The following is a 17,583-nucleotide window of genomic DNA, read 5'->3' on the forward strand; positions in this document are numbered from 1 at the left end:
GTGAATGTACGCGCCTGTGCCCGTGTGTGTACGCGTGTGTTTGTGTATCCATCAGCAACACTGGGTTGCCACGGGAGACGGGCCATCCAGTCCGCCATTATGCACTCACCCTTCTCGCTCATCATGCCCTCACTCGCAATCATCCCATTGGCGTGTGCTCTACTTTTACGTTTATTTTTTTCCTAACTTTTACTCGAAGAAAGCCGAGTACACACACAGACACACTGGGGGGGGGGGGCAATTTTGTGCATTTTCCCTCCCCGTACTCAGCGGAGACCCCCTTTACAAAAACCTACTTTTTTTCCCCCACATAACGTGTTTTGTTTTATTTCAGATACCTGCAGAACGCGCAACGTTTCGGACACCACTGTGACGACAACAGCAGGTCAGACGTACGATATCGATATTGCGTGGCCCGATAATGAAATTCAAACCACTGTTCATGTCTTGATGCCGCACTCACAGGTAAGGTTGCTTTCTTCACGAAGACCGACAACGAGAATGTTCATTTCTAAATCCGCACATCAAAGCCCAAAAAAGTCCGAGCGGGCTTTCTTTATTACGAGCTAAAAAACTCTGAGCTTAGTTGGCAGATGTTAATGAGCCTGTCTGTAAGCAGAGCAATGGATGAAGCACCTTGGGCAATGAGCCACTTAATCATGATGGGGGAGGGAGAGGCGGGGGGGGGGGCGGCGGTTAGGCAACCATGACGATCACCTCCAATCAGACAATGATTCCGCTCCTGTGACTCCATATTGAAAAAAAAAAAAAAACGAAAGGGAGGAGGGAAAGCAGCCTGACAGCTCCTTAATAAGACACATTAATGAGGAAGAAGAAGATGGCATGAGGGTGGAGAAGAAACAAAAAAGATCCTCCACACCTGGAGTAACTCACCGGCAGAGAATCTTGGATTATTGAGCTAATTCTGTTTCGGTTCCAATATTTTAAATCATGGCCAGAGGAGGTTTTATTTTTGTCCACTTGGGGTCACCAAGGTCACGTTTCACATTGTAATATTTGTGACTTTGAATGCGTGTGGCTGCCCTGGTGAGTGACGTGGGAGACGGCGAATGAGAGTGTGAAGTTACTTTTTCTAATCGGATTATTCAAATTACTTTCGGCCGTAAATCACGACTGTTAACTCCACATTTGGTTGCAACTTGATGACACAATCCCAGTAGTAGTCCTATTTGTTGGGAGTATGTATGTTTGGGGAGATCTCACTCTTATGATGTGATCTGAAAAGTTTAATGATGCCATTATTTTTCAATTGACAAAAGTAATGACACTCGAAGAGCATTTTTTTTTTCGGTTAAAGTCCACACCCAGTATTCTTCATCTCAATGCCTGTTAAGTCCTGAAATAGCCTGCGTGCCAGCAGAAAGTTTCGATTCCCTTCAAAGAAATATATGAGAGGCGACAGAAGGTGATGTATGCTATCACGGCCCTGAAATAACTGGGAGGCTAAATTTAGACGCAGGTTGCTGGCGGCACAATGGAATAAAATAGAATGTATGAATGACAGTCTGGCGTTTCTGGGCGAATTTACGCTGACAGTGATAACAGATGGCCGGTCGGGTGGGCGTGCGTGACTGTATGCGCGCGTGTGTGTGTGTATGTGTATGTGTGTGAGAGAGAGAGAGAGAGAGAATGAAAGGTATCAGGGATTTACACTTCAAAGTGGGAAGCACCACAGCAGATTAAAGCACACCAGGTATCAAACAGCCTCAGGTGGTCAGGAGCACTCAGGACCCCCCCTCCCCCAACCGATATGTATGCAAGGGTGCGTGTGTGTGGTGGGGTGGGGGGAATACTCAACGATACTTGATAGATAGATTTAAAAAACCATTAACACTGCGTTTCACAAAGTATTTCTTGGGGTGGACTTTTATTTGTACATATTAACTAAGCACAGCGACGGATACACTATACAGACAATGCAAGGGTCCGTATCTGCTTGGAATGAGAACAGAAAGGAAGACACTTGAAACAATTAGCATTTATAGAGTACTTCACCAGCTAAGTGAAGAGGAGCTTTGCTGAGAGTGAATGAGGCCAACACGCGTAATTGCACAAACACATGAATTTACCCTCTGAAGTGCTCCCCCCAATCCGGAGTGAAGAGTGACCCGTCCATCCCAGTGGAGGGCATCCGGCAAAGGCCACCGGGTTGAAACTCTCAGCCTCCCCCTCCGCACGCGCCCACTCGCCACTCCGCAGCGTTGTGTAGCGCTGTCGTCGTCTTATAATGACGCGAGTGTTTCTTATGCGCGCAATCCCATAATGGTAGGAATACAAACGCAAAAAAGAAACCCTACAGAGACGAGTCCACAGTCGTGGTTGCCATAGCAACAGAGCCAGCCAGCAGCATCCCGGCAGCTGTGATAATGGGGGTTTTAGTTGAGTGTCTGAAGGACACACAAACGTCCGCTTTTGATAAATACTGACATCTGCAGCTCAGATGCTGAAACTGCACCTATCATAAAAATAAAAAATAAATCAGCACCATGGACAGAGACAAGCAAATTGACCTGCAATAAGCTAGCTGCACCACTAGCGGGTACCAATGCACCGGTTCTGACAAATAAACCATACGACACCCAGTATTTAAATGCAAATTTATTTGAACATCTTGGCAGTTTGGTAAAACGTCATTAAAGGATGTCATTTTCCCCCCAAAAAAATAAATTAAAATATATATCTATATTTAACTTGCATAGACTTATTTTGTCATTTACTATTTCTTCATCTCTGGCGATGAAGAGTTTTTCTTCTTTTACCGTTTCATTCTCGATATAGAATCGAGCTGGATCTTTGGTCTCAATGAATTAGAGGATGGTAGACTTTATGTCAGTAGCCCCATTCAAAAGATGAAACTCATTCAAATTCGTGACACACATTGGAAAATAGAGGGCCTATTACTGCCCAATTTGTTTTGTAAGAATCATTTTGATTGTGTTTTATTCAAATTGTGTGAGGTAGCTCAAATATAACTAAAAATGATACAGACTTTTTTTTAAAGATTGTGTCATGAATACAACTATAAGTTTAACTTTTTGAGGTGAAATACGACTTGTGACAGTGTGGTTGTTGCTCACTGTTCACAGAACAATATAAAGGTATTTTTTCAAATGTCAAAGGTAGCAGTTTCAACATCCTACCAAATAACAATAACACTGGGTTCAACTTGTACAAAAAATATGTCGATTTTAAGTACTTCATAGAGGTAGTGAAGATGTGCATTATTGCTTAGCATGTAATACTTATTTGGCTGCATCCATAGTTTTGATCTCTGTGATGTTGAATCTATTGGGGAAGAACGTCAGCCACTTCGGAAATGGGTTGCTCATCCATGTCGGCTTGTGTCATGAGCTCTGTCACGTTCTCCTCCAGAAAGCTGATTCGTGTTCCCATCTCAGCTAGTGCCACGGTCAAGAAATCAAAGCTTTTCCATTTCCTCAAACGCCACTAATGTGATGCTTCAATCTAAGCGTCATTAGCCCCACCTTGTGGGCATACGGTGTATGTGTATATGGGGGGAGGGGGGGGGGTCCAACAGTTTACAATAATGGTTCTGACATACAATTTTACGGATAGTCTAAACTGCTTTGGCCCGAGCTCAAAATACAGCGAATAGGTGACTTTCTCTGCAAATGACATTAGTTTCCCTGCACTAATCAACCGAACGGCAACATCGGGAACCGTTTAGAGTCTGGGGGTCTACTGTAGAACAAAATCGCAAACGGAGTTTGGAATGCACTGAGAATGTGTACATTTTGGAACGTGGAAAAACAGATCTGCATGTCTTGAATATTCTGAAGTTGTTTATCAATAAAAACGTATTGTATTGTAATTACTTGTTCACAATGCGCCACAAAAACGTTTGGGAAGTAAAAAGAAAAACAATATTTTCGACATTACGAACGTCACGCGATGAACTATTACAGCGGCGTTTAGACTTGCAATTTAGGATATTTTGTTCTTCCAAATGTTCAGTAATGGCCTGGAATCTTCCTCGTAGCCGCTGCATTGTTTCGTCCATCTGTAGGAAACAATGAACATTACACTTGTGGCCAACCACAAAAACGATGCATTACAACATACCGCCTTGGTCAACTCTTTGGCTGCTTTGCACTCAGTTTTTGACATCCTTTACCAGGCGTTTCGCGCACCACTTTGCGTGTCGTATACTTTCATCGGACGACCTTTTGATGTCATCTAAATAGAGAAGGATGACCATACTTCACTAGCTTTAGCTGCGAGCGCTCGGCAACTTTAATTCAACTTTGGCTAGCGTCCTTCAAGTAGCGTTATTTCCGCCTCTTAAAATCACCATTTCAAAATAAAATGTAATAATGAAGCATTGCATGGTGAAACCGTTATTTTTGCATTAGTGTTCCCTATTCACCGTTCAGATGTGAACTTTATCTAATAAATAAGCCTGTATTGATGTCGGAATAAATCCCACATGTACCTCAAACTTGTTTGTTTTTGCGGTGATATGTCTTTTATCCTGAAGGTATGTGTAAAGTATTTTTGGTAAGATCTAACTTTACCTTTTGTACACTTGCCAGTCATGAGTCATTGTTCCATTCATATTTGCACTAGGGAGCGACTTTTTAACTCTTCATCAACTTGCATATCCCCGTATACATATTTCGCCACCACAATCAGGTTTTTAGGTTTTTATTTTGTTGCATAACTGATTACATGTGTGTCAGTGACATAATGCTGTTACACAACTAGAAATCCATCTTGAGCAGTGAGGTTTTTAATCTGGAGACTGAACATATCTATTCTTAGAATCGTTGCACATTTTAGGAGCATACAGCACTTGAATGCTCAACGGCTTCGGGTTGCGTTCAAGGTTCGATATTAACAAATTCTAACTAAAATCAAGTAACCTGTTTAGTAATAATACCAAATTGATCACAACTAACGTGTCACTTAGAGTATGTAGTTTAGCTTTGTTTATTTAGAAACACGTAGTTTCTATTTTTTGTTTTTGTTTGTTTGTTTTGCTTACGACGAAGAGTAGGGGACTATTTTGAAAGAGTCAAACATTTGGTCGGGAAAACGACGTCCACCGTGGCGACAATACTGAATCGCAAAAGCATTTTCCAATACATAATAAATAAAGCATCACTATTTCTGGGCAAATCCCAAATCAAGTAAAAAAAACATTGAAATTTGCTCATGAGTAAACACAAAATAATTTTGACCCCTGGTAGCGTGAGTAGGTTTTCTACATTTTGAAAGCGTAGTTTATCTTCAATTAAGCATAGGAGTGAACCATCCCGAATGGATCAAACATCTTTGGTTTTTAACGTGACGTGTGACGTTTACAGGAAGTGGCGGTCAATCTCGCCAAAATCCAAACGATTCTCGGTTGTCGGTAGGCTTGTCAAACTTTTTCTCGACGAATTTGCCGTTTCCATTAAACCTACTTTCCATTCAAAGGGCACGTAAACGTGACTTTGGGACGTTTTGACATGTTAGTCAAGTGCAACCTTTGTGAAAACTACTCACCAGTGAAACAGTGTGTCTCCTGCTAGATTTTAGCTTCAGTCCCTTCGTCCGCTGTAAATAGGAGTGACAACATTGAAACTACTCTACCCATTTTCTTTTATTTTTATTTGTAACAAGTGATCTCTGTTGTCAAATGCGTGGCATTACGAATTAGCGACGGTTGTTTCTGCATTGCCCCGATATCCAGCATCAAGCTAGTGGCAAATTTAATTCCAGCTCATTATGCAAGACGACGCGTTTGAGCAGATAGTGAGCATGTTCAACTGGCTGGTATCGTGGGTGGCAGCCGGTACAATGATGTTCGGCGGGGTGGTTCCCTACATCCCCCAGTACTGGGACATCCGGCGCACGCAGAACGCGGAGGGGTTCTCCACCTATGTGTGCTTGGTCCTGCTGGTGGCCAACATCCTGCGAATCCTCTTCAGGTACAAAACTAATGCCGGTGAGCCACATGATAAGCGTACTTTGGGGAAAACACCCGATTTAAGAATCAGAAGAATGTATCCACTAGACACACGCAAAAAATAATAATAAGTGTCAGGGCACCACATCACCAAACTCCATTTGTGAAACTGCTGATTCAAGAAACTTGCAAACCACAATACCAAAAAAATCATCCCACAAATCTTCAGCGACACGACTATTTTTGTTGCACAATCTCATCAAACTCTCATCTTTAGATCTTCTTGATGCTATCTGGTATGCGTTGCTCCACGTTTAAGGCTATTTGTGCATTGTTCCTGTTTCTCCAATCAGATTCGGACACTACTTTGAGACACTGCTTCTGTGGCAGAGCATCATCATGATCGCCACCATGCTGGCCATGCTCAACCTATGCACCAACGTCCGTGTGAGCGCTGAACTCAACACCAAGCGGCGCTCCTTCCTAGGTCAGAAACCTCTCTCGGGCAGGGTTGCAGTTTTGAATTTAGCCCCTCATGGTGGACCAGATCAAATGCCATCGCGGGTCATATATTGTCCCAAGGGCCGTCGGTTCCTCACTCCTGCAGCGTGCCAGAATCTACATTTACACACCTCAAACAAAAGGCCAAGCAAAAAATGTGCTCAGAGCTAAACCATGGTACTATTTGCTTTGGAGGCTTCTGTTTACTTAAGTGGTTGAGTCGTCAGGGGTTTAATGCATCATGTGAGTGAAGTCACATGGTTTGTGTTTGCTGCAGTGTCCCAGTCAAGGCATTTAATCCTGCTTCCGGATCTGATGTACTCAAGATAAAATGGAGGGGCTCTACTAGCAAACTAAATGGAAGCTAAGATGCAAAGTATTGAACACTGCCTGCTTCACAATTCACAAATTAGGTGATTTGTTGCCTTTTTTTTTTATTATTAACTATTTCCGTTATGTGCTGGAAAAAATAACCTATTCGCTTTCGTTGTGCTTTGGCCAGATTCCTGTCTCATAAAACTGGTGCTTTGCTGCCATCTTGTGGCATCCAAAGGCAATCATAAATCTTTGCGGGAGTGTCAATGACTTTTTTTCGTATTCATGGCCGGGGCTCAGAGGAACACTACTGTGGAGTTGGTCGCCTCCTTTTTCGGAAGCTTGAAACCAAGCTTCTCTTCTTCTTCTTTTCTTCACTTGTGCATTTATTTCCCGTCTGTAGCCTCAGACATTAAGGACGAGGAGGTCCGAATCCCTAAGAGGCTTTTTCTGGGTAGGTACTCTGCTTAAATGTGCCCGCCATACGTCATCAGCTTCTCCGGCGCCCTTCCCTCACCCTCGCCATCAGACCTGACCGACATTAACTGATGACTAACAGCATTGGCAGCACCCCACTCGCTCACGTGTCCTCCGTATCCGTGACTCTCCTGCATGGCACACTGCATGCTACTCAACATCAAATCATCACATGCTTGTAGCAGCTCTCAATTTCCTGTATAATTCACGCATTGTTTTTTTTTGGGTTTTTTTTTAATGGCTGGCGTAGACTTGATGGCCTTCAGAGCTGTGCATGTTGAGGTGTAATCTGTTTTTTCTTCCTGTCTCAAATGCTGCTCTGTGTGCATTGATTGAACGCGAACGGCCTTTTGGATCGTTTGAACACATCTCTTTGACCCTTTTCTTGCCCAATCAATGGTTTTAAATGAGACACCCGTGCCACATTGCAAAGCAAAGCATACTTGCATACAAGTTTATTGTCAAAGGTGACAGCACAGATGACATTTCTTCCCTCTCAAGACAACATAAACGGCACCTGAGACGCTTAGCTGTCATTTCTAACGTTGTGGGCACGCCTGTTCGCTAACTCTGTGATTTCTACTAACCTCTGAAGATCTTAATAAACGCTCATCGGAAGCTTCGCTAGGGAGTGCAGTACAATAATTGTACCGTCGAATTCCTTGTACAAAAAAATGGAGTAATTGTGAAAATACAATTTAAAACTTCCTATCATTCAGAAAAAAAATATATACATAATTTTGTTAAATCCCCGAGTTAAATTCCCGCAAACAAACACATTGGTATTGTTGAATAAAACCCTAGTTTGAGGTCCCTGCCATTCACATGCCAAAATAACTGCTCCTCAAATGAAGTCACTGATTCACAAAACTGCTCCACAAATAGAAAAAAAAATATTTAGAGTCTTGTTAAAGTCATAACTCTTTGCTCTCATAAAATTTAGGGGGTTTTTTTTGTTGTTGTTTTTTTTAAACGAAGAGGAAGCTTCACTTTTACTTGGTCCGATTTTGATTGGTCTCTTTTAGTTCTGCTCAATTTTTTCTTCGTGTATTTTTGAAAATATTTTAAAATCAAGTTGACTTGGATGAGCGGCTCTCTGTAATTTTCTAACCTTAAATGTGATGTCATCCGCCTGTGACAGGGTCCTTCATATTGCGGCTTGCGCCGTGTACGTATCAGGCGCAGACTGAACTGCACTTCCCTGTATGGGCATGAGATGGCACTCCGAGACTATTTGCTCATCGGGCCTTAGAGGACTGAACCCAGTTTGCCTCATCCATATTTGTCACTTAATATTAGAATCATTCCGGGTTATTTTGACGAAGGAGCAGATGTATAGGTCCCCCGAACATGCCGGCCATGTTTCTCAGCCCCCCTCGAAGAGAGTCGCGCACCGCAGATGGGACTCGAACCGTGCAATTTAGGAGGCCGCTGCCTTCAGGCAACCGCGGCGTACCGGATGACCCCGGTCAGCATGTCCGCCCATGCGTCATTATTAGAATTGATCCCATGCCACAACTTGATTGACCTCCCCATGGAAACGCAGAGCAAATAAGTGCATTGTACAAAACCTGATGGCTGACAGTAAGGCGAAAAGTTCAAGCTGCGAATGGCGTCAATCATACCCCCCCCCCCCCCCCCGTCTTGGGCGGCCTCCGCCCACGCGGCTCTCCTGATTGCACACCTTTTTTCCCCGTTGCGTAAGCCCTAATCATAGCACGTGACACTGTAATTGTTCTCGCCGCGGCGGCAGCTGCTGCACAGTGCCATTAGGACACCGGGCTCTTCTATCCAAACAGCTTGACATTTGCAAGCAAACAACCAGGCAGGCTTTTAATCACATGACTTTCTCGCACGGCCAAATAAGGATGCGCCATATTCTACTATCCTTGTCTTGTTTCGTTCCAAACGGATTATTTGTTTCGGGTGAACTGTAGACTCGGGCAACGTGGCTTTGAAATAAAACCGAGAACATTAAACCAAAAAAAAAAAATCTGATTTCTGGGTGGTGCGATCGCCGAGCGGTTGAGCACATCCACTTCACGTCGGCATTATGGAGGGAGGCCATTCGTTAAGGAAAGCGTTTGGAAGGTTGATTTCATCAGATATGAATCATTGCAAAGACCGAATAGGCTTATACCGATGATGCAAGAAGTTTCAACCCTCTGATCAACGCTCCTTCTAAGTTGTGGGCCAGTGACAGACGGTGGACAAAAGAATTCATTAATGTACTAGTAGTTTTGTTCCTTGCATTTTTCGTGCTCTGGGGTCACTTCAGCTGGTTTTCACATCATGTAGCGCATTGGGCTCACTGTCGTGCCAATTGGCTCATTGCGCAGTTGCCAGCTTCTGCGTCGGAACGTCGCTCCACCGCCCGTTAGCCGCCCGCTCATTCGTGTTTTTATCAGCTCGGCGCGGCCGGCGCCACTTGGCCCGCGCTCACACGTCTCCTCCGATGCCAGCCACAGCCACAGCTAAACAAACACGAGCGGCGTTCCAAGGCAAAGTGCGTCGCAAACAAACCTGTACACCTTTTGTTTGCCTCTCTAGCGAGTTTGGCAACGGCTAAGCAATGGACCATTGGCTTCGTCATCCGGCAAGAATGATCATATTTGCCTGACACCGGGAAGGCCCGCTTACCTCGTCCGCCAAGCGTATTCATTCAGAAATGCCATGTGAATGTCACAAGCGCTCTGCCTTAATTCTCGAATGAAAGCATTTTTCATTGAACGCTAAGCGCAAAATGTCGTCTAAGCGGGTGGCTTCCCACTTGTGATTTGGGCTGATTAAGACGTTAAGTCAGCGCAAGGACAACTTTGCTGTTTTCTGTGCTGTGTGGATCTGCAGGCGTGTCCACTGTAGCTTATTGCAGTTTACCGAGTCGCTCGCTCGCTCGCGAAGCCCCTCGTGTGTCCCTATTATACTGCCCTCTTGTGGCCAAGAGGATTGTAAAAACAAAAACCAAAATCCCATTTTCAAAACACGGCAGATATGAGTTTCCTGATTCATCTGTTCAATCGCCTCCGCTGCTCCAACATTAAAATCTGTTGAAGCAAATACGGTTAAGACATCCCCGGGGTGCCTGCGGGGCATCTGCTGTCATCGTCGCCGTCTCACGTGGCCTTAATATGACTCCGCCATGACTGTTTGGCCCTGTTGATCATTACGAGAAGCAAACGGTGTGCTCGGAATCTCCATCCCATCATTTGTTCTGAGCACGAGCGCTCTCGAGTGGCGGGCGCCTTTTAAATCCTTCATTAGTGTCCACGTTCTCACCCCCGCTATTACAAGCCGTGCCGACTGCAGAGCACCTTCCGTCGTGATCATCATCCCCCCTCGGGGGGCCTCCTCATCGTCTTCATCCCTCCTCACAAAGAAGCACAGTGGGAGCAGCCTCGTATACTGTCGTTCTATTTAAAAAAAAATAAGTGTTCATAAGATTCACGTCTCCAGTGTGAAGCCTTTTTTTCATCAGTGTGTTAATTTGTTTGACTATAAATAGGAGCTCGTTTTCTCACTTTTCCTCATTTGTAAAGGTGCAAAAAAAATCAGGCTCTTTTTATATAGGTAGCTTAACCTGGAATATTCTGAGATGCATTATCTGAAATTTTGCCCTTCAAGTGAATCTTATTCGATTGTGCAGGTGTATTGCCCATGACCGTATTCAGCCTTTGCAATGATTCACTGTATTGCCCATGACCGTATTGACAACTGTATTGCCCATGACGTTTAGACTTTGACTGGAAGTACTTCTGGTCATGGAGCCGCTTCCTGGACTACGTTCAGTGCGTGGTGGCCTTCACGCTGACGGCGGCCTACGTCACCTACGTGCTTCTGGACTCGGCCGTGTTCGTGGAGACGCTGGGCTTCTTGGCGGTCTTCAGCGAGGCCATGCTGGGAACGCCGCAGCTCTACTGCAACTACCAGAACAAGTCCACCGAAGGCATGAGGTGAGCGCTCCGAAAACGGTTTTGTTGAAACTGCTTTGCATATGCCCCACCGTCTTCCTTCCATTTTCTGTGTACGGGCCTCAGTCGAAAAAGTTTGCCTGCATCAGAACTACCGCGGGAAATTCTGAACTCGCCGCACAATATTTTTGTTTATTATCCACAGCCGCAGGGTAACCAAACGCTCGCGGTATTTCATTATGGATTCCGTTTGATGCGTTAATGGAGGCAATAATCTAGAGATTGATAAAAATGCTCATCACCTTGGGTATTATTGTTCCTCTCCACTGAACATTTCAACCTTTCCGAGCCATAAAACACGTCACCAAGTCGAACGCCGCGCTCTGCGTTGTGATGATGGATGGATACCGGAGTGGGAAAGTAGAGATGATGGAGAGCGGCATTTAAGGCGGAGGGGGAACGCAACACAAGATAAGTCGCCGTGGGACGTCGACAAGGCTGATAAAAAGCTTTCTCGCAGCGTGTGTGTTTGTGTGCAAGTGCATCATGAGCGTGTGCGTGTCCCCTCGTCTACTGCCGGGCTCGCTGCAGTAGTCAGATAAGAGCGCCCCAGCAGGGCTGCCCGGCCACCAAACTCGCCATGACGGCTCCCACGCTGGGCTCCTCCATACTCGCGCTGGTGCCCTCTCTGATCCGCTCTTTCGTTTTATTTTGTCTTACACAAACTTCTTGCCCGCTCCACCCTGTCCTTGGTCAGCCAAGGCAGAAAGAACCACTCAGATCTCCCCTTATACCTCAAAAGTGAACTTTCGAACATTCGCCGCCGTGACCCGCAAGGAGCAGAAAGCCATCGTGGACAAACGGCATGTCGCAATACTCGCGGTCGTATATCCTCTTCCGCCGCTAAGTAGGGCACCTCGCCGCTCGCTCTTCATATTATGAATCGTCTGCATCCAGTCGACTTCATCGCTGCAAAGCATCTTTTTGGCACAAGGTGCTACAAAACCAAAGATGTTTGTGTAAATGTAAATTATAGCTCGGCAGCGTGCAAAAAAAAAAAAAAAAAAGAAAAAATCCTCTCAAGGTGTCATTTCTTTTCCCCTCCTGCATCCATTGTAAACATCATCCATTGTCTGGTTGCTTCCTTCTGTCCCGCGGGCACAACCTGCTGAGAGTTGACAGCTGTTGCTAGGCTACTTTACCTCGACTCCTTCACAGGCCGCGCGGCGCTCATCTGTATCTATTCGGAGCACCATATAAGGTCCGGAACATATGTTGAGACGGCGGGAACGTTTGACAGTGAATAAGCGCGTTGTATATGCCAATGAGTAAGCAGAGAGCCAGTGCGGCGTAAACCATCGTGCCCTTTCTCCAAAGAACTTCGGTCCATGCCGGAAAGCGCCTGGCCAATTGCGAACTGGCTCGTTTTTCAAACGTTTCAGACCTGCCCCGCAGCAGACGCAACAACCCAGAGTGGAAGTTGGACAGAATCCTCATCGCGACTCTCTCGGCCAACACAATCTGCGCTGCGAGACATCCAAGTGAAAGCCCCGCCCCCTTTTTTAACAATACAACGTGGCAGAGCGCACCGATAAGGCGTCTGTCCCGTGAGGACATCCTTGTGTTTGTCTGTCGCTAAATACAGTCGGTCTGCGTGCAGGTTCGTTTCACTGCTCCCCCCGCTTCAAGTTTGAATCGCTCCACCTGATGGCTTGTATAATTACGCTGCGCTTGTGTGGGCAGCTTTCGTTTTTTTTTTTTTTCACTGAATTCAAGCGCTATGTTGCAGTGAGCAGGCTGTCGAAAGCCTATCGAATAATTTGAGGCCTCTTGCTATTCTTATGCGGCTCGCGAAAGGCAGAGCTGCATACTGACGTCGAGCGACCTGCCATAAAACAACTGCGAGACGAACACTCATCAAGGAGACGGGGGGGGGGGGGGGGGGGGGGGGGGGGCGTCCAGATATCCAAAATAGCGCCTTATAAGGCTTGTGTCCTAGCCGTGTCCTACGATGGCAGATAGCAGCCCCGGAGCTTCATTTAGCCAGCGCGCGCACATACGTGAAGATGAGCCATTGATTGAGTCCCCCCGTGCACGTCTATCCTATCAATAATCGGTTTGGATGTTTGTATTTTTTTTTTTTTTTGGTCGTACGTTTGAATGAAACTATTCATAAAATGGCTTGGGAATGGACTGAAATACAAAATAGAATGTCTATGTGTAGTATTCATATACTGTACGGTTTGCTCACTTTGTTGCGTGCGGGTCACGGCGTGCTTTATTTGCGTTCGCTTCAGATCCAACTTGTCCGCTTGAACAAAATCCACTCATTGCCAGTTCAGTTTTGTTGAAGTGGGAGTCATCGCGGCCGCTTTACTGCAACGCATGTCTCGGAAATATTTCCTGTCATTGGTCTCAAGTGTGACTTTTTGACCTTTTCAAACCACCGTTGCAACGCTTTCTCCTCCCAACCAATCACCGATGCACCTCGCGAGCCTCTGCGCCGAGCGCCCCTCCAAACAAGTTGCCGGACGATGTTCCCGTGGCACCCCGGACGCCCTCTGTATTGGAGGGGGCGGGGGAGGATTCGATCAAACACGACTCCCGCCTCTCTCACGGCTACCCGCAGGAAGTCTCGCGCTCATAACCGAGACGACAGTCGGCAAGGAGGGAGGAGGAGGTTGACAAAGAACGTAGGTAACAAGCTCCTCGCTGCGAGCGGGAGGTTGCCGTGCGGCAGGGAGGCGAAGCAGGTACAGAGACGCCGGAAAGGAGCCGCATTGAAGACAAATGGGCTTTGAGGAAGAGAGACGCTTCCCAGTCAAGAGTAGGTGAAAACGGCAGTACGTAGGCAGCCTGAGGTAAACGGCAAGGCTCGTCCACAAACGGCTCCTCCAAATGAAAAGGGGCTAAGGTGAAACTGGAGATATGAATCATGCGAAAAGCTTTTCCCCAACAAGGCGGACGCACACCAGATGAGACGTCTTTCATTCTTTAAAGGAGGCCGATGGGGATATGGGAAGGCGGGCCGGGCCGTGTGCAGGAGTCAATTCCAATCACACGATCCATCGTTGTCATTTTTGGCGGGTGCGTTCTCAAGTCCCGCTTAACTCTTTAACTCCACAAGACGTACATGTACGTCTTTTGAAATTAGGCCCCGCCTACCAAAGACGTACTTGTGCGTCCAAGTCTTTTTTTGTGTCATAGAGAGGAGGAGGGGATGATGCAATCTGTGAATGAGAATTAGCCGTTTGCATTGCAAATCATGTAAAAAAAAGCGACCAGTAGGTGGCAGTGGTGACTCAGAGAGCCAGGTTGATAAGGTTGATTGCTTTTGAATGAACGAGATGCAAGGGCATCGGATTGAGTCGTTTTTATGATTTTTCAAAAACGATGACTCACCGCATCCCCTCTCAACTTCTTCCTCGCAGCGTCAAGATGGTGCTGATGTGGACGAGTGGCGACACCTTCAAAACGGGCTACTTCCTGCTCACCCAAGCGCCCGTGCAGTTCTGGACTTGCGGCATGCTGCAGGTCCTGGTGGACTTTGCCATCCTATTCCAGGTTTACTACTATAGCTTCTACCCCAAGAAGCCGGCGCCGCACACCGCCTCCCACAACACCAGCGCCAAAGCCCTCTGAGATCCGAGCACCGCGGCTCAGGAAAACGGGAAGAACTCAAGATGACTCGGTGTCCGCGCCAAAGCCTTGCGCAACTTGTTACACGTCAACCCATCGTGGTTTTGAATATTCCTGATCGTATATTCTCCCAATGTAACCGCACAGTCTGGAAAAAGTGGCGACTTTAGGAAGTGAAGGTATGGAGTTGCTTCAACTCCAATGTGAAGTCTTTAATCAAAGCATCTTCTGAGAAGTCGTGTTGCAAAAGAACATTTTGTCAAGGTCACTCACGTTGGATGACAGTGCCTGGATGTCCTGCTCTCCTTCTCGGTTTTAGCTCCGGTCTCTAAATTTCTCACAGTTGAGCCGTGACAGGAGACCTGGCATTTATTATTATTTGTTTCTGTTACAATGCTGATACCACACCAGAAGGCGGATGATTCCCGGATGGATACAAAGAGGCAACATGGAAAAACGGCACGGGCCTCCCTGAGGATCTTTTCCAAATTGTTCCCGCGACAGTGGACTCGTGCACCACGTCTGAAGGAATGGCAAGATGAGAAATGTCAATTGAGGGCAACCCTGAAGCACGGCCCCGTACCCCATCGCTAACGTAGCCCGCAGTCAAAACCCTGACCTAAGCCACCCTGACACAAGCCTTGGTCCCCTAACCCCAAACTGGGACTAATCCATATTGCGTATACAGTATCTGTGAAAGCTGCGCATGTGGGGAATCTTTGCACTGTTTACCGAACCGAAGCAGCTTTTAAGGTCCAGACATGCGGAATTGACTGTTGCATGCCCCTCCCTCTGCCTTAATACACACCCCCAGAGACGACTCGCTGCTCACTCAATTCAATCTGTATGCATTGCTGAATGTATACAAGGCATTTGCTGTTTGTTTGTCCCCCCCACCCTCCTCTGCTATTGTTGCCGACATGCACAGTGAGAAAATGCGGCTCACTTTTCCACCTTTAGTTGGCCTCGCGGCCCCCATGTGCCCTCTCAGAGCAGTTCGAGGAGCCGAGTGTATTGAACAAGAGCCAGTCAAATAGAAATCTTACCCCGGGGCGCTTTCTTCCATGAGGAGCGATCCTCAGCTCAAGCCCGCTATGGACTTTTGCCCAAAAGGACCTCTTTGAAGTATTTCCGCAAAGAGCGATGACCAAAGGTGTCTATGAAGACCCAAGAACTCACAAAGTGAACGGACTGTTGAATTAGGCTCCCGAGGCGGATCTCTCGGTCATTGGCCTCGTCATGCCACCCGACCATTTGATTGATCTTTTGTTCCCCATTTATATAGTTGCCCTTCCTTGACAGTGTCCGAATCATTTCGCGGGGTTTGTGTTCCATCTCCATTTTCTTCCATGAAATTTCATTTCCTGCTCTGTGGACGAGTGCGCGATCTGCCCACATGACTGTTTCCCCTTTTATCTTTCTTTCCTAATCATCCGGACAGGACATGACAGTGCTATTCATCTTCTACCCCCCCCCCCCCCCCCCCGCTGTTAATGTTAACTATTCACCAGGTTGGCTCCTCTCCGACATGTCCCCCCCCCCCCCCCCCCACTCGCGCATCCTCAACAGCAACCGTATTTGTTTGGAGAAACGTTAGCGTAGGATTGTGGGTTACTCGGACAACAGACAGGAAACAGGTTCTCCATTTGATGGTCTTTCTTGTCGTTCCTTTAGCCATATGTTTCACCACAGGCAGAGCCTTGTAAAACACGGCTTCTTGAACTCGGTGCCAAAACTGTGCTTTAATTTTTTATATACAGTATATATATATATACAGTATATATATAATGTGCTTTTTGTGTTACATGTTTCAATTAAAGCATATCTTGTCTACCTCTTCGTTATCTACCAACAATGGAGCGGGGAAAAAAATGGATGAGATAAAGAGGACAGGTAGAGGCTCAGCCGGTGTATTTTGTTTGTTTTGCATAACAGTTACTATATATAAATATATATATTGCTTGCATTGTACAAGTATGTCTTAGACTTCATGATATTATGAAGGTGTACCTTGTGTCCAATGAACAGCCCTAATCCATCAATTCTGGCTTTCCACCTGTCCAGTGATGATTGCTTCCATGGTGTGATGAACAACTCCTTTTGAAAAATGAGCTTCCCGTCCCCGCCGCTTTCATTTTCCTTCTTATCTTTCGACTCGTTTCTCCTTTTTGTCGCTGTGTGCGGCCGCCGCTATGTTGTTTTGAAGGGCGCTCACCGGTGTGAGGAAGGAGCGTGTCCGTGAGGTGAATTTCTTGTGCGTATCTTTTTCTGCAGCCTGAGAAACCTTCACCTCACAGGAGGCGCTGTCACTGTTTTATCAAAGTCGCAGCGCATTGAGCCAACGTCGCCGGTGGAAACGCTGCCTTTTTCCGGAACAGCCAATGCGGACAAAACAATTCAGAACGTTTTAAGCACAGTAGAAGTCCGGGCACAGCACGCACGCCTGCAAATTTTCCGTCCATCCTTCGTGTGATGGATTGCTCACCAATCATTTCCTGCTCAGGAATTAATTACAATCTTTCGTTGTATTGATGATTTAGTTTTTATTTTATTTTTCGCCAAGAGAGGCTCTTTCGAAACCACAATACATTCCAAGTCGTTTCTTTCCAACCATTCATTAAAAAAAGACATTTACAATAACACACACACAATAATAATAATAATAAAAATGTGTTTGTGTGCAATAGTTGCATGCGTTGATCCATCCTAAACATGCCTGTGTGGGATTTTAAAAGAGCACAGCTTCATTCTATTTACAGTTCAACACTCCCCTTTTTTTTTTGGTAATCTATTTTATTTTTCTACTGACAA

General features: G+C 46.0%; 2 protein-coding genes across 3 annotated transcripts; one reads left to right on the top strand and one right to left on the bottom strand.

Moving 5' to 3' along the window:
- Nucleotides 1–2,604: 2,604 nt before the first annotated feature.
- Nucleotides 2,605–4,279, bottom strand: hsbp1l1 (heat shock factor binding protein 1 like 1). Its single transcript, XM_086136866.1, has 3 exons — nt 4,105–4,279; nt 3,976–4,042; nt 2,605–3,422 (listed from the first exon to the last, which is right to left on the bottom strand). Exons 1-3 carry the CDS (start codon nt 4,147–4,149, stop codon nt 3,307–3,309), a joined length of 228 nt encoding a protein of 75 aa, XP_085992992.1. The 5' UTR covers nt 4,150–4,279; the 3' UTR covers nt 2,605–3,306.
- Nucleotides 4,280–5,313: 1,034 nt separating this feature from the next.
- slc66a2 (solute carrier family 66 member 2) lies at nt 5,314–16,605 on the top strand. 2 transcript variants are annotated; one of them, XM_086136114.1, is made up of 5 exons: nt 5,314–5,954; nt 6,286–6,419; nt 7,152–7,202; nt 10,959–11,175; nt 14,565–16,605. In XM_086136114.1, exons 1-5 carry the CDS (start codon nt 5,752–5,754, stop codon nt 14,773–14,775), a joined length of 816 nt encoding a protein of 271 aa, XP_085992240.1. In that variant the 5' UTR covers nt 5,314–5,751; the 3' UTR covers nt 14,776–16,605. The 2 variants fall into 2 exon arrangements, with proteins under 2 accessions (XP_085992240.1, XP_085992241.1); XM_086136115.1 differs by lacking the exon at nt 7,152–7,202 and having other exon boundaries at nt 5,316–5,954.
- The last annotated feature ends 978 nt before the right edge of the window (nt 16,606–17,583 follow it).

This window comes from Hippocampus guttulatus, chromosome 18 (genome assembly GCF_054856545.1).
Source record: "Hippocampus guttulatus isolate MCC_2025c chromosome 18, RoL_Hgut_1.0, whole genome shotgun sequence".
In the NCBI taxonomy this organism is placed as follows: domain Eukaryota; kingdom Metazoa; phylum Chordata; class Actinopteri; order Syngnathiformes; family Syngnathidae; genus Hippocampus; species Hippocampus guttulatus.

Coding starts and splice junctions, on each gene's coding strand:
- hsbp1l1 (XM_086136866.1), bottom strand. CDS start 4,149: ATGTCAAAAACTGAGTGCAAAGCAGCCAAAGAGTTGACCAAGGCG. Junction 4,043..4,104: donor CCAAAGAGTTGACCAAGGCG/GTATGTTGTAAT, acceptor TGTTTCCTACAG/ATGGACGAAACAATGCAGCG. Junction 3,423..3,975: donor TGAACATTTGGAAGAACAAA/ATATCCTAAATT, acceptor TGACCGTGGCAC/TAGCTGAGATGGGAACACGA.
- slc66a2 (XM_086136114.1), top strand. CDS start 5,752: ATGCAAGACGACGCGTTTGAGCAGATAGTGAGCATGTTCAACTGGCTG. Junction 5,955..6,285: donor ATCCTGCGAATCCTCTTCAG/GTACAAAACTAA, acceptor TTCTCCAATCAG/ATTCGGACACTACTTTGAGA. Junction 6,420..7,151: donor CAAGCGGCGCTCCTTCCTAG/GTCAGAAACCTC, acceptor TCCCGTCTGTAG/CCTCAGACATTAAGGACGAG.